The sequence below is a fragment of the Molossus molossus genome, unplaced genomic scaffold (assembly GCF_014108415.1).
Source record: "Molossus molossus isolate mMolMol1 unplaced genomic scaffold, mMolMol1.p scaffold_m16_p_1, whole genome shotgun sequence".
Lineage (NCBI taxonomy): Eukaryota > Metazoa > Chordata > Mammalia > Chiroptera > Molossidae > Molossus > Molossus molossus.
In genome coordinates, this window is record NW_023425344.1 from 100,425,564 (window position 1) to 100,442,005 (window position 16,442).

A 16,442-nucleotide genomic window follows, 5' to 3' on the forward strand; every position below is an offset into this window, starting at 1 on the left:
TCACGGTTTCAGTACTCACTGTGTACCAGATACATTACAGAAGCTCTTTTCACTTAATGTTCATAGCAATCACTGAATGTGACATCCAGGCAATTACAAAATATGTACTGACATTAAGCAAAAGACGTTTTTAAATGTAAAACTGAGGACCAGAAAGATTACTCAGCTAGTACACTACAGCACCAGGATTCAAACCTCAGTCTGATCTGTGTGCTCTAAACACTGTATTACTTATTATTAAGTTGTACCAAAGGCAAAAATCATCTTACCATTAAGGAACAAGAAAAAAATGCAAATATTTGAATGTTCAGGAGCTTTTTTCTTATATAACCCTGCCCTAAAATATTGTATCACCTTTCTTTACCAGATTATAAGTTTCTCTAAAAGAGGAAGCCACACTGTTGGGTTATCTATTTTTAAGTATCAAGCCATCTCAAATAACTAAACCACAGCTGAGACTCAAAGGTAACCAAAAGAAGAAAAAAAGAAAAGGCCTCTAAACAGTAAAAAAATACGTGTTCCAACAACAATAAATTAAAGTTTGCATACTTTTCCTATAAAGTCCCTCAAAACCTTCATTCAGATCTAATTTATCCCATTTTTATTCAGAACTATTTTTAGACACAATTAAAACCAGGTTAATGGTTGTTTCATTTCCAAGTCAAAGAAGATTAAAGCAGAAAATGAGAAATAGGAAGGATTATTAGAGATAGATTCACTGAAAATGTACAAGAAATAACTACCGGCCTGAGCCAGAAACTTAAAAATTGATAAGGAAGAGTTAAAAAGTATTTAATCTAAATCTATTTTCAGTATTCCAGCAACCCTGAATGCCCTGAATACCTCATCAGGTCCAGAATTACCAAGAAAAAATATTTTGTATACTCTATGACATAAAACTACAAAATAAAAATGCAAGTAGCTTCATCCAGAATAGTTAAAACACACAACTTTATGCTTCAAGCATTGAACAAATCACATTGTGAAATAATTCATTTTCTAATTGAACAGATATAACATGTGAAAATATCCAAGTACCATTGCCATGTATAATAAAAACATGAAATCTCTTCCTCCGTACCCCTTTCCCTAACGCACCCCCAGTGTTAACTGGTTTTGGTGTGTTTCCATAAAGTTTTTCCTTTTCTTCTTCATACTCTAAAACATATATAGTCATACCATACACATACAAAAATATACACACATACCAAAACATATATAGTCACACACATGCACAATATAAACACATACCTATGTACTGAAGGGCAGGCAATGGAACCATACTGTGCATACTGTTCTGCAACTTTTTTTTTACCTCATATATATCCCATGGCTATTTTCCAGGTCTGTTTATATGAGTCTAGCTTTTTATTTTCAGTGGGTGGCTGTGTTGCACTGAACTGTATGGACATACGATAATGTATTACCTTTTCTCCTACTGAGAGCTAGTTGGATAGTTTCTAGTGGTTTGATATTATTGTAAACAGTGCTACAGTAAATATCTTTGTGCACAAATATGCAAGAACATTATTTCTAATAGAATAGAGTGTCTCAGTTTAATGAAGTATTAGTAAATAAGTTGAAGAGAAATAACTATTGGTCTCTTGGCTATTTCTTGAAAAACCAGACATCTATTTACCATTCAATCCATCGATCATATTTCTGGGTATTTATCCCAGAGAAATGAAAATCTTTGTACACACAAAAACCTGCCCATAGCAGCTTTATTTGTAACAGTCAAAATCTTGAAACAATCCAAATGTCCTTCAAAGGGTGAATGGTTAAGCAAACCTTGGTACATCCATACTGTGGGATACCACTCAGCAATAAAAAGAAACAAATGAATGACATAGGAAACCATTTGCATGGAAATTGAGTTTTTAAAAAATCCCCAAAAGATAGATAATATATTATTCTATTTATATAACATTCTCAAAATTATAGAAACAGAATAAATTAGTAGTTGCAAAGGGTTAGGGAAGGTCAGAGAGGGTGAGTGGAATGGGTGTGATTATAAAGGAGTAGTTCTGTAGGTGATGGAACAGTTCTATATCTTGATCGTAGTGGTGGTTACAAACCTACACGTGATAAATGTGCATAAAGTACACACATGCAGGTAAAACTTGTGAAATCTGAATAAAGTCTGTGGATTGCGCCAATGTCAATATCCTGGTTTTCATATTTAACCATAGTTCTGTAACATATTACCACTGGGGAAACTGGGGGACGAGTACATGGGACCTCTCAGTACAGTGCCTTACAATTTCCCGTGAATCTGTAATTATTTCAAAATAAAAAAGCACTTGGTCCTATTTTGAAAACCCCATAATCAAGATAGCTTTTCTCTGTTTTCAACTTTCTCCCAGCGAGTCTGGATAAATGTTTTCCTCCCTTTTAACTCCACTCCTAACCCTACATTTCCAGTCAAGGTTTCGCATGATAATCAGAATGCATGAAAATGTCACTGCTTCCCCACCCAATTCTGCACACAGACAATTCCTAGACACTGAGAATTAAGCCCCAACATACATCAGGATTAAATTATAAACCATTCCAAAAGTTTTTTACTGACACTTTCAACTGCTCATTCTACAGAAAGATAAGGGCTTTCCCACAATTATTTAAGGAATATTAAAATATTATTAAGTAGTAACTAGATTAGCCTAAGTCAAACTTTCCAGGAACAGCATCTCTATTGTGTTGAATGTTTTTGGTAACTGCAGTGATGAAACTAGCAGATGTTCAGGTGACAGTCATTAAAAGCTCTCCATGACTAAGTAACATAATGACCTTTATTAATCACTGCATCTGGTGTCTGCTAAATTGAAGAGAAAAAAACTCCAGCAGCCTATTTTTAAAGGGTAACAAGTTATCTGAATGAAGACACTGCAGAACTTTCAAATCACATTTAAATTCTATCAAGATAGTGGTACAAACATTTCGTTCCAAGTAGCACTTCAAGTAAAATAACTTATGGCAAACCTAATTGTTCTCAGGAGAATGTTTATAATATCTACTGGGCAGTCTGTTTCAGTAATAAAATAATAGACAGTAAAAACAGAATCCCCTCATTAATTAGGTAACTGATTAAATAGAACAATTATCTCCTATTCATATGTGCATTCATCACTTTGATGATAAGCTATAAAGAAACAAATATCAGGCATGCTCATCAACCACTGCATTCTTCAGAATTAACTTTTCTTCAAAATGATGAATGAACTGTGGTTCTTGCCCTCAAGAAGCTCACAGCTTAATACATAGCACTCACAATAAATTTTCAAGCTACAGTGCATAATGGAAACATTATTCTAAATTGTAGCCAAATAATAAAAATTAAAAATGCATTCAAGCAGGTTGGTGTACATAATTTTGTTTTCTTTAAAGGGCAATAAAGATATATAAAGGACAAAAAGATAATCACTACACATTAACAAATTATAGAACATAATAAATCTGAACGCTATGCACATTTGTTTATTTAACAAACATACTACATGCCAGGTGCTGTTCTAAACACTTTACAAATTTTGACTTGTGGTCACATTATGGCTACTACAACTCCAGGAATCTCAGACAGAAAAACTTGCCCAGAAATCCCCAGCAAGCTTTTGCTTAACAACTCAGGAAATAGACTTTGTCGGTTTGTTTTTTAACTGAGCACAGTACACCCCAAACCAAGTCAATGTTATTTTGTTATTAGTAAAATAAATTAAAGAATGGATATTGGGTGGGCAAGGACAGTGTCTGCCACAGCAGCCATTTCTCACCGTCTCAGTAAATAATTCTTATCATGGTATCTTCTTTTTTGGTCAAGAGCATTGAAGTTTTTATATATCATTAAGAACTTCAAACAACTAAAGTATACTAGATACTATGACTTCTGTTTCTCAAGCTTAAAGAGCCAACATCTACAGCAAAATATGAATATATTTTAAATATAAGCTGAAAACTATTATCTTATCAAACCATTACAAAATATCTCAAAGGGCAATCAAATTTTCCTGTCCACAGTTTTGTTGTTAGCTATAATATTTCATTTATTTATTTAAAGATTACTTTATGACACTCTTAACCATCCAAAACACAGCTAAAACAGAATGGAAGCAAAAATGTCCAATAAGCCAAAACATTTATTTAAATTAACATTTACTGGTCAATTCAAAATATATAATTATAATGCATAATACAATTTAAAAGGTAGAGTATTTGAGATAAAAGTAAAATGCTAAGAGAATACAAAAGGAATGATTAATTCTGACCTAGAGCAGCGATTTTCACCCCTTTTAATCTCATGGCACACAAAGTAATTACTAAAATTCTGTGGCACACCAAAATATATATATTTTTTGCAGTTCTGACAAAAAATAGGTATAATTTTGACTGGTTTACAAAAATAATAATAGTAATAACCGCCCTGGCCAGTTTGGCTCAGCAGTTAGAGCATCGGCCCACAGACCAAAGAGTCATGGGTTCAAGACCGGCCAAGGGCATGTACCTCAGTTGCAGTTCGTTCCCAGCCCTGGTTGGGGTTTTTTAGGAGGCAACCAACTGATGTGTCTCTCTCACATCAATGTTTCTCCCTCCCTTCCACTCTATCTAAAGATAAATGGAAAAAAATATCCTTGGGTGAGAATTAAAAAAAAAAAAAAAGTAGTAATTACCTACTCTTTTTGCTCCAACATGACTTTTTAAAATATCAGGTACCTATACCTGTATATAAGGATTTCTGGTACCAAGAATTAACCAATGAGATGCAACCTTATTATACAATATGACCAATAAGATGCAATTCTATTATATAACCTATATAGTTATGGTTCAAAACAGGGCATTCACACAGAACAGCTATTGTTTATTGGCTGTTGTCATTTTTTTTATCTGACAATCTAAGGGAAAAGAAGTCAGTGCCTCTGACTCAAGAGTCAGGTATTGCATGCATGTTTTAAAAATTCTTGTGGCACATTAGTTGAAAGTCGATGACGTAGAGGGGTGAGGGGAGAAAAAGTCAGGGAAGCACTTTGGTGAGGTGGCATTTGAGCCTTGCACACAGATCTGGTAAGGATCTGATAAGGAGAAGGACTTGCAGTCCTGATGGAACAGCAGTTCTGGGAGATAGCAAGCCTTCTGGTGTAGCTGGCAGAGTTAATGCACAGAGAAATCTAGTGATAGAGCCAGAAATATAGCTCTAAGTCCAAATTCTGGTTGAATGGCAAATTGTTTCAGAAAGCAATCTCATATAGCTATTTCAGAAAGCTATCTCATGGTATGGAAGGATGGAATACAGTTAAATGGCCAACTCCAACGTGACCAGTCTTCTCCCCTTCTCCAACTACCTCTAAGAATATTTCCAAACTTCTCACATAGTATACAAGTCTCTTCACATTTGGGCACCTGAGTTCTCTTCACTATTTATTTTGCTTGGAATGCTTATACACTTTCTCTTTTTTCCATTAGCTAGCTAGCTTTTATGCATTCTTTGATACTTGGTTCAAATGAGAGCATCTGTCACTTCACCAAAGAGCTGAATTCCTTCTCTCTCCTAATTACTAAACTAAGGCCAGTTCCCTGCGGGGTTCCCATGACACCTTGACTACACCAACACCAGTCATATTAATGACTGACTTGTCTCTTCCCACTTGCATATGAGCTCCTTGAGGATACATCTCTGTACCCTAGCATCTAAGATGTGATAAATGTTCAGTGCAAGTCTATCAAATACAATAAACAAGGAGATTATTTTAATAATCTAAAGCAGTGGTCCTTTAATATAGTTCCTCATGTTGTGGTGACTCCCAACCATAAAATTATTTTTGTTGCTACTTCATAACTGTAATTTTGCTACTGTTATGTCTTAGGCAACCCCTGTGAAAGGGTTGTTCGATCCCCAAAGGGGTCGCAACCCACAGGTTGAGAACCACTGACAGAGAAATGAAAGGTACTAACGCATGGAAGTGGGAAATAAAAAGTTTAGGACAGATACCAAAGTTCATATGTTTTACTCATAGGAGAAACCTTCAGGGCTCCACCCTAAATCTATTCTTATTTTAAGAATAACTTTAATAAACATGGTCATCAGGTTTTGGAACCTACAAAAAATATGTTTTTTTTAATAAAGAATCTGAATCATTAAGAAAAGGTTCAATTACAGTGAGTGTACTTCTGCTTAACAAGATAGTGAAATGTACTATTTCCAAAAGTTTTCATTCAAATAAACATGAGGCTTTTTTTTCACACATCGAACACTTTACTGACATTCTATGATAGACTGTAGCAAAACATACACTGCTTATTGATAAAACTTTTATGAATATTAATTATCAAGAGCTCTAGAAATTTAAAAAAAGATATCTTTTGGCCCAGTAAATCCACTTATAAAAAGTTATCTTGCAGATATAGTTCTGGTGTTCTAAATAAAAGACATTCATTCACTTAGCACTCTTATAACAGCAAGACTAAACAACCCACAAACCTATCAATAAGGTTACAGCTAATTAATCTATATTTCATCCATGCATTGGAAAATTAGAGAGGAGTTCAAAATTATAAGATAAATCCACAAACACTTACATGTTAAGATCCTCTGGCATTTTAAGTAAATAATGTAATTTGCATATACAAATAATACATTTATGAAAAGGGTATATTTAGATGTCTGTAAATTCACAGAGACCAGTTTGTCAGGATAAACACCCATTTGAACACTTCCTTTAAGAGAAATAGAAAGAAGGTTTGAGATTGGGTTTTGGAGGTTTTGTGTTTTTTTTTCACTTTTCATTCTAACTTTTTACAAAGAAAATGTATGTACATATTACGTTTGTAGTTAATAAAAATAACAGACAACAGTATGGTGATTATCAGAGGGAAAGTGGGAAGAGGTAGAAGAAGGTATGGAGGAGGTAAATGGTGATAGAAGGAGACTTGACTTGGGGTGGTTAACACACGATACATTATACAGATGATGTATTATTGACTTGTACACCTGAAAGCTATATAATTTATTAAACAATGTCACCTCAATAAATTCAATAAAAAATAATAACTAAATTAGGTAAAACCAGGTTCACAAAGGCCTTACTTGAGAACTGTGCTACTGAATAATCCTCAGAAAGGTAAAAGCTACCACTCAATATATAGTATCTATGCCATTTGTGTGTATGTGTATGTGTGTGTGTTCATACACCTGTGAACAAGCCACATTCTCCCAATAACTTGAGAGTCATGTTGGACAGGCACACATACTATTTGCATGTAAAGTGTTTCTTGTATTAACTGAACTCCTGACAGGACAGGCCTGCCTCAGACAAATTTAAGGCTAGGCAGATTACCAGTCACCAACATACTCCCCAGCAAAACTCCAGCATCCAGGTGTAAGCAGCTGGAGTTCAAACATGGCTTCAAAACCATCGGCTGCAGTAGAGATAGGTACTAGGTCCAACAGCTACTTTCCAATCTACTGTGGTGTTTCACAACGTGGACTTTCCTTCCTGGAAATGAGCTTCAATCTCTCTAAGGTTGCCCCAGAGGTGGACCCACGCCAAGAAAAGCAAGAACCAGAGTCAGGCCAGAGCCGCAGACCAGAGCAGGGCCAGAGCCAGACTCAGATGTGGGGCCGATCTTCCTGCATTATGAAGACTTAAGTTGGAGCTGCTCTTGGTGTCAAGTCGGGAACAGGAACCCAAGGTGAGCTGGGCTTCAGGGCAGCGCCCAGAGCCACTAAGAGAGACTGAGCAGGAGTCACATTCTTGCTGCAGTTGGTGAAGTGGGCGTCATCTCTGACCACCTCACAGTCGTCAAGGGAAGTGTCACAGAGGTGTGGCTGCTACACCAACTGCCTGGAGGCCCCACTCTCCCAGGCCTTCCAATGGCTGGACTGAAAGGTGGGCTCCCATCCTGGGTCTTTCCGCTGTTGCTCAAACTGCGACAGCCGCTGTAGGTACTAGCTTGATTTACCTGCCCATGGATGCAGAAGAGGACCTCGAGGAGCAGTACACCCAGATGGGGAGCCCCGCCAAAGCCGAATGGCTCTTTGTGCAGGGGCATATCACCACTGATGACTCATCCCTTCCCCATCTCCAGGAAGAGCACTAAGGTCAATTTTGCTTCAGTTCTAGGGGTCTCCCACACTGCCTCTCTGCCATATTGCAAGTTTAGCCTTATTTCCATTCACTGAGTTTGTTTTCACCTTAAAGTCAACACCTATTGCTGCTGCAAGTTATGGATATCTGTGAACCTCGAGAGCAGGCAACAGATTTGCCCACACCACTCTCTCCGTTGATGACGATCTTCAGAGTGGCCAGCATATCCTCGTCCATCCTGACCTTTGTCAGCTGTGAGCCCAGGCACCCCATCTGGCTCTAAACACTTCACCAAGGAGATCTGCCTGTGCATGGGAGAGGGGGTGTCCATAGATGTACTACTGGGGACCTATGTGCAGGTGCAAAAAGTGAGGAGGAGCACACGATGGGGGGGGGGCACACTGGTGCCTTCCAAAAGGATTATCCAACCAGCAGCAACAGGAGAAATAGGGCGCATACTGGTGGCAGCAACAGGGGGCATATGAACAAGCTCCTGCCAAAGTGTGGGCACCAACCAGAGGGGACACAGGATTGGCGGGAAGAGGTAGGGTGTGTCAGTGGACTGGGGTCCCAAGTATCAGCACGAAAGGCGGGGCATGAAAGCAGCCAGGGAGCACACAGTGAGCAGGGAGGGGGCCAGATGGGGTGCCATGGTCTATTTCAGGCTGAGGCACCTATCCCCAGTGCAGGCACCAAAGTGGAGGGTGCAGTGGCCAAGTGCGCAGTACAGCCCACGCTAACCAGGCGGAGGGAGGGTGGACTCACAGCAGCCCAGGAGCCAGAGCCAAAGGAGGAAACAGCACACAGAAGTGCTGGAGGAGGTAAGGGGGGCAAGCAGGCACACTCCAGGGGACACCAATGGGAGGTCTTGTTTGGGATTCGAAGCTGGAGTGGCCTGGTTTCATCCAAACAAACATGAGTCTTTTACTTATGTTTAAAAAATTTTTAAACATAAGGCTGCTAACGGAAAAACCAGGCTCCTGGATAATATACAGCTACAATGACTACACTTGTGCCTAATGTACATTTGAGTAGATTGTATGGTTTTACGTAGGTCTGCTCCACGGTGTTTCCTTCCCAACCTAGTCAGGCTGGGCCCTGGAGATGCAGGCAGGCTAACTAGGACATTCCAGAGGAAAACTGTGACAGTTTATTTTCCATTAGGCAAAGAATCACTGATCCCATCCCTTTCCCTGGTTCACAAGATTAAATTGCTTTAACTCTGTCCATGATGATTTTATGGCAGAACATACAACCCACTATTCTTCCCTGAGTATAATATCTCTTAGAAAGACTGTCTTAACAAATGTGCCTGCCTTTCCTTCTTTCCCTCCATCTATAACAGCTGAGTGTCTACGGTGTTCCGGGCATGAACATGGATTGTATCGTACTTTGTTTTTTTGTTAATCCTCACCCGAGGATATTTTTTCCATTGATTTTTTTAGAGAGAACAGAAGAAGGGGTGGGCAGAAAGAGGGAGACAACTATGTGAGAGAGACACATTGATTGGTTGCCTTCCACACATGCCCCTACCGGGCCTGGGATCAAACCTGCAAGCCAGGTATGTGCCCTTGACCAGGAATTGAACCGAGACCCATTGGGGCGGGCGGACGTGGTAACCGCTGAGCCACACTGGCTGGGGCCAGAGTATCTTATTTTCTATCCCCAGTGAGGAGCACAATGACTTGCAAACACTGCACATATGATACGGGTTTTTATATATAAATGAGAGAATGATGAATGAACAAATGAATGTATATATTCATGCATATTTGACCCTCTTTCCTATAAGGCAAGGATACTTTTCCAAAGACCAGTTATCCTATGCCTAGTCTTCTTTTATTTTGCCCAAGGTTGTGTTAGAAAACATCTATTCCAATCCATTTCAACTATCTTACAAATGTCAGTCATTTCTACCAGTTCCCCACTGCATCATTAGACTAAAGAATGTGGATCCACTAAAATTATCCTTCAAACAATGTTATTAGTTCTCTTCCTTTCTTGTAATGCTAACTGTTGCAAAATTCTGTTTCTTAAAAAGCATTAACATGAACTCTTGGCACTGGATTACACTAAGTGCTGGGTAGGTTGGGATACTTAATTTTGACTAAATGACAAAGCAGTGATTTAGCAGATGTTTTGAAAATTATAGGAAAAATATTCATGAATATTCCATAACTTCCCTCCTTCCCCAAAATAATTTTTAACCATAAACTAGGTTGCACTTATAACACAGCATATCAAGTTTGTTTACTACCTCATACCAACAAAAACTAATTAGTAATAACTTTTCAAATCATTTATCATTATTACTTCATCACCAACTTTGATACTTTCCTTTACAAATCAATTTTTCCATACTATTTACTAATATTCTAATTGTAAATGTGAATACAATGCTTTGGAATGTTGCTCTCCATATTCATCAAATTTAGTCAAAACACTTTAGTCAGAACTTACTAAAAAACTCTTCTTATGGCTCATTGTTTATATCTGTCTATAGGACTTTGCAATCTGTCAATATTAAAAACTGGTAAATGTAACAATATTTTGCAAAAGGAAAAAATAGTAAATATGTTACCTAATTATTAAAAATACTATTAGAATAGATTTTTTTAAAAAAAGTTTCTTTTAAAAAAAAAATCTATGTATAAGTGCCTCTGTTTTCTCAAGTCATAGAAAATTCTGTCTGGAAGATGGATGGATGGATGGATGGATAGATATTTAGATAGATAGATAGATAGATCGATAGAAAGAAACAAAGAAAGAATCTAGGAACAAGAGCCATTCTACTCTAGTATATAGTATCTTTTAGTATTATTTTTTTTCTATATTCATATGGCATTTCCTATCAAATGTGATTATATTATTTGTGTGTGTGTGTGTGTGTGTGTATGCGTGAACATATTTTAAAAGTCAAGAAGAAGATTATTATCCTTTTCTCTGGGTATATTCCAAGAAACCATGTTTGTGACGAAAACCATAAAGTAGAAAAATTTTCTAATATAAAAATTCTGACTGTAAAGATCAAACTGTATGAATCTGACAATTTCAAACAACTGGGATTAAATTAGCTAATTTATATTCTCCTGAAACAGTAAAAGCAGTAAGCTTTTCAAGAAATATCTAATTGTTAGAATCCTGCTATTCAGACACGAGAATGCAGTCTTCTATATCATCAGAAACGGGAGGAGAAATAAAGTAGAAAACAGGAGGTAAATAACTGTAAAGTATTTTTAAATAATACTATCACATTTTCAAAGTAAATGACAATGCTTTCTGTTTTTTTGAGATGCATTTTGGCCATGTATGTACCACATTTCCCCATAAAATGAGAACAGAGAGGAAAGTTTCTAAGATTTCTTTCAGCTGTAATATTCTGTTGGTTGATTATACTATATGTCACAATATTATTTCATACCATCACCCTAACTCATCTTTCATAGGACTTAAGAATCTCATAAGCTTTACTTTAAACACAGATCACATCAAGTTTTTAAAAATCCAAAATAATTTATGTATCAGAGTTATACTATTCAAATACATAATGACAGAAAAGTATGTTTTACATATATAAAATATATATAAGTTTATCAATCAACTGATTTTTAACCACAGATTAAATTAGTTAAATTATCAGTATTATAAACTTAGTTGATGGCCTGTATTTTTAAAATCAAATCCTAATTGTCATTTTGGAGACCTACTATTTCAAATGTTTAAAAAGCAAAGCAGACAAGTATTTCTTCCAAGATATATCTGCTTTAGTTCATTCTAAGAACAGTAAGTCAGACATGCAATTGCAAAAAGATTTTGGAAATATATTTCAGCATATCCCAAATTGAGACAGGCTATAAATGTAAGAGTATTTTAAATATAAAACAGCACTGATTAAGCATATAATCATAAACAGAAAAAATTAATTATTCACTGAAACATGCAATAAAATCTACCATTCTCTGTCTAATTCATATTTATAACTACCATTTTATCAGCTATTCACAATAGTAAGAACCATCTAGTTCTTTTGCCCTGCTATAGACAAAATCCTAGTGTTCTCCCTTCTAATTTCTACTGTGTACATTTATAGGTTAAAATTAAAAGAAAAGAGGATTATATAAATTATTCTTCTCCCTCCAATACATAATGCAAGAGAACCTTTACAATGTGAAAAATACTGTTTCAGCAGATATGTTATAACCTCTCCTTACTCTTTGTACTATTTAACATACTTTGTCTAATGTGTGGTCTAAAAATAATAATAATGAGGCGTGTTAACAATTATGCCATTACCTGATTCTTTCAGATACCATAATATATCAGAAATGCAAAAGCATACATGCAACTCGAAACTCATTTTTTATATCAGTTCTTTGCATACATATCTGTAAAAATCTGAGTGCCTTAAAGTGCTCTGATTGTTCATTCTAATACTGTTCCTACCTTCCTTCACAGTAGCTGCCTTTTGCCTTGATGGTGTCATCAGCTCCTTTACAATCTGCAAGACTTGAATCATTGTTAGTTAACAAGCCAAGGTTTCCAGCTGCCTCCTCCAGAAATCCAACAGGTTTCACCAGCAAGAGCTCATAGCATCTCTGCTTTCAGGAAGCTCAGGGACAAACACAGTTCAACTTCAGAGAAATAAATGCTTTACTTAACTATCCATGAAGGCTCTGAAGCAGTTAATAAGAAGCAACGAAAAGATAGGCTGTATCCTCTTGAAATGATGGATTCAAAATGATTTCAGTAGATGTGAAAACCAACATCCTCAAAGTCCCAATGTATGACTTTGCAAAGTATTAACACTTAAAACAAAACAAAACAAAACGTGGGTAGTCATCTGTAAATCACTAAGCACAGTGAAAACATTTTCTCACAGAAGTCATGACAGGAAAAATAGAGTGCTGTGCTATAAATTCTCTTATAGTGGATCACAGATGCTATGTGCAAGTTTTCAAAAACATACTCAGAAGCAGTCAACCAAAATATCCTGCACTGTCAAAGCCTTAATACTTGTTTCCAATTTCTCAAAAACCTCATATTTGAAACACAGAAAATAAAATGTGGATAAAAATAAAACTCTACCTTGCTAACTCCAAGTTCCCAGATCTGCATAAAAGATAAAGTATCTCGTACTGGCCAGTTTGGCTCAGTGGTTAAGAGTGTCGACCCACAGACCAAAGGTTTCCGGGTTTGATTTCCAGTAAAGGGCACTTACCTGGGTTGCAGGTTCGATCCTGGGCCCTAGCTGGGGTCATGTGAGAGGTAACCAATCAATGTGTCTCTCTCACATGATGCCTCTCTCTCCTCCCCTCTCCCCCCCTCCCTTCCTCCCTCTCTCCCTCTCTCCCCCTCCCTCCTTCCCTCTCTCCCTTACACTCTATCTGAAAATCAATGGAAAAATATCCTCAGGTGAGGATTAACATAATAAATTAATAAATAAAGATACAGTATCTCAAAAAATATCCTCTAAATTCTTTGCTCCCTACACACACCCCCCTCTGACAACCTAGTAGATGAAGAGACGTCTAGGTTCACAACGCTTACTAGAAATCCCAAGAGGTATGTAAAATCATTGGGCTTGCCATTAGAGTCATGGACCAGAGAATTCCAAATCCAGTATAACCAACATTTCTGCTATGAGTTTTTTTAAAGTAAGTTTTTACTGATGTTTTTTAGAGAGAGAGGAAGGGAGAGAGAGAGAAACATCAAGGTGAGAGAGAAACATCGACCAGCTGCCTCCTGCGCACCCCCTACTGGGGACTGAGCTGGAAACCTGGGCGCCCGCCCTGATGGGGAATCAAACTGGGACCTCTCAGTCCCTGGGACGCACTCCATCCACTGAGTCACACTGGCCGGGCTCTGCTATGAGTTTTAACAGCCAACTTGCAACAATTAATATTTGATACCTTTCTTACGTGTTTTGTTTTTCACATAGCAGCCCTTTTTAAAGTAAACCTACAGAATTAACTAAAAGAGAAAACTGACATTCAGGTTAATATGGTTAAAGGTTACTATTTACTAAAGTGAGTCTCCACTAGCAATTTGTTCCCCTACTGTGTTGCCAACTTCCCTCTCTAAGTTTTTTCCTTCCCACTTACTATTTTGATATTCTTAATGTATCATAAAGTAATGACTCCCAGAGCATATCAAAGGCAGCTCCTTTGCCTCCACACAGTTAAAGGCTTATTTATTTTCCCATTTTCAGTTGGACTACTGAGGCACACAGTGAATCAACCAAGGTTGGAAGTAAAACATAGGATCCAAAATTTAAAGGCTTCTTCTGCTTTCCCTGACACTAAGCTTCTTCTGTACAAATGTACGGTTTAAAATTCAGGGTGACGTTTCCAGCTCTTCAAAGAAGAGGTGCTATAACATGTGCATATATATCCACCCATAATGTATTCTCCATATGGGTGTTAATTTAAGACTCAGTGCTACAAATCCATGATAGTGAGAAAGTATTTCCAAATGGAGGACAAAAGAGGGCATTTATACTAATTATATATTATCTTTAAAGACTATGTCTGTACTTGTAAACTATTGAATCAAAGCAAGAGTTCAGATCGGTCGAAGACCAAGTTTTAAACTTCAAATCAAAACTGTGCTCTTTAACAAATACCTATGAAGCCTTGATATAGACAAATCAACATATTTTTTATCCTCACCCAAGGATATGTTTTTTATTGATTTTAGACAACAGAGAGGAAGGGGGAGACAGAGAGAGAGAGAGAGAAACACAGAAACATCGATCTGAAGGGAACCGTACACACCCCGGCTGGGAATCGAACTCAAAACCTAGGTATGTGCCCTGACCAGGAATCAAACCTGCAATCTTTTGGTGTATGGGACAATGCTCCAATCAACTGAGCCACCCAGCCACACCTACACAAATCAACATTTAAGTCAAACTCCTCAAATCAAGTTCCCCTAATTCTTTCTATCCCTTGTCCTGTTTCCTAGGGCAGTTCTGAACATGAAATAGGTGTTATATATCTCTGGATTTATTTTCCAGTTCTTTGCATTTCCAACTCCTGAGAAATTACTTCTACTCTTCTGGAAAAAAATGATAATAATGTTTTTTAGAGGTATTTTTCTGTTAGCTTTGCTCTCCCTCAGTATTTTTCACTTTCCGTGCAAGGAAGGGGATATACAGGACATGATCCTCTAAACCAACTCTATACTCCATGACTGATCAGTGAAGAGAGGAATATCTATATTCATGTTTCCATACATTTCAATCTCATCATCACCTATCTCACTGACGTTAGTGCTGGTTTTGAAAATAAACATCATATAGCAATCGGTTTGGACACACTGTTTCAATACTGTCAGTCCTTGCCTTCTGCTAAGCAACCAACGGCTTTTATTTTTCTCATTCTCTTCATTGTTTTATCACATATTGCATCAGTAAAAATATTAGCTACAAAAATATGTGTAGCTAAGCTATGCTCTAAAATGTCAAGATCATGAAAGGCAAAGAAGGACTAAGAAACTATTATAGATAAGAGGAGAATGAAAAATACAGAGTCAAGGTAACTAAATGTAACACACGATCCCAGATTAAATACTGGACCAGAAAGGGATGAGGGGAAATGCATGACATTTTGGGACAATTGATACAATTTTAATACAATCTATAGATTATCACTGTTAATTTTCTGACTATGACCATTACACAGTAGTTATGTAACAGGACATCCTGGATGTTAGAAATATACCCTGAAGTATGACATTTTTAGGGGTTAATACTTTAATTTACTCTTTAATGATTCTGGAAAAAAATAATACGGAATGAGAAAGCAAATGTGGTAAATGTTAACATTTGGGAAATCCAGGTAAAAGAATATATGAGAATTTATATTATTCTCACAACATTTTCCTAAATCTGAAATTATTTCTAAATAAAAGGTTAAATACTGACTACATATTCCAATATATGTGTATTTATTTGTTTATAAAAGATATATATGCATTCATATCTACATATTTTTAATAATACAAAACAGTAATTTTAAAGGATGAGATAAATATAAAGAATTGCACATTTTGCCCAGCTGGTGGCTCAGTGGTTGAGCTTCAGCCCATGCACCAAGAGGTTGCAGATTCAATACCCAGTCAAGGCATGCCCAGGTTTTGGGCTTAATCCCTAGTGGGAGATGTGAAGGAGGAAGCTGAGAGATGTTGATGTCTCTCTCTCATCAATGTTTCTATCTCTCTCTCTCCCTCTCTAAAGTCAATGAAACCATATTTAAAAAGAATTGTGCATTTGTATATATGATCTTTCAGTTAACACTGTGTATATATATACACATAGGCATTCTCATATCTGCTTCCTTCATCCCATACGTCATTCTGGACCTT

At 36.9% G+C, this 16,442-nt stretch overlaps 1 protein-coding gene across 5 annotated transcripts in view; it reads right to left on the bottom strand.

Moving 5' to 3' along the window:
* USP6NL (USP6 N-terminal like) overlaps positions 1-16,442 on the bottom strand; it is a 160,667-nt gene that overhangs the window by 119,936 nt on the left and 24,289 nt on the right. Inside the window, exon 1 of one of the 5 annotated variants that reach the window (XM_036259893.1) lies at positions 12,522-12,707. The exons of 3 other annotated variants lie outside the window; for them this stretch is intronic. In XM_036259893.1, the coding sequence (XP_036115786.1) occupies positions 12,522-12,594 (73 nt within the window). In that variant the 5' untranslated portion in view covers positions 12,595-12,707. Of the gene's footprint in view, positions 1-12,521; positions 12,708-16,442 lie in introns of those variants that run through there. One more of the 5 variants, XM_036259902.1, reaches the window with a different exon arrangement.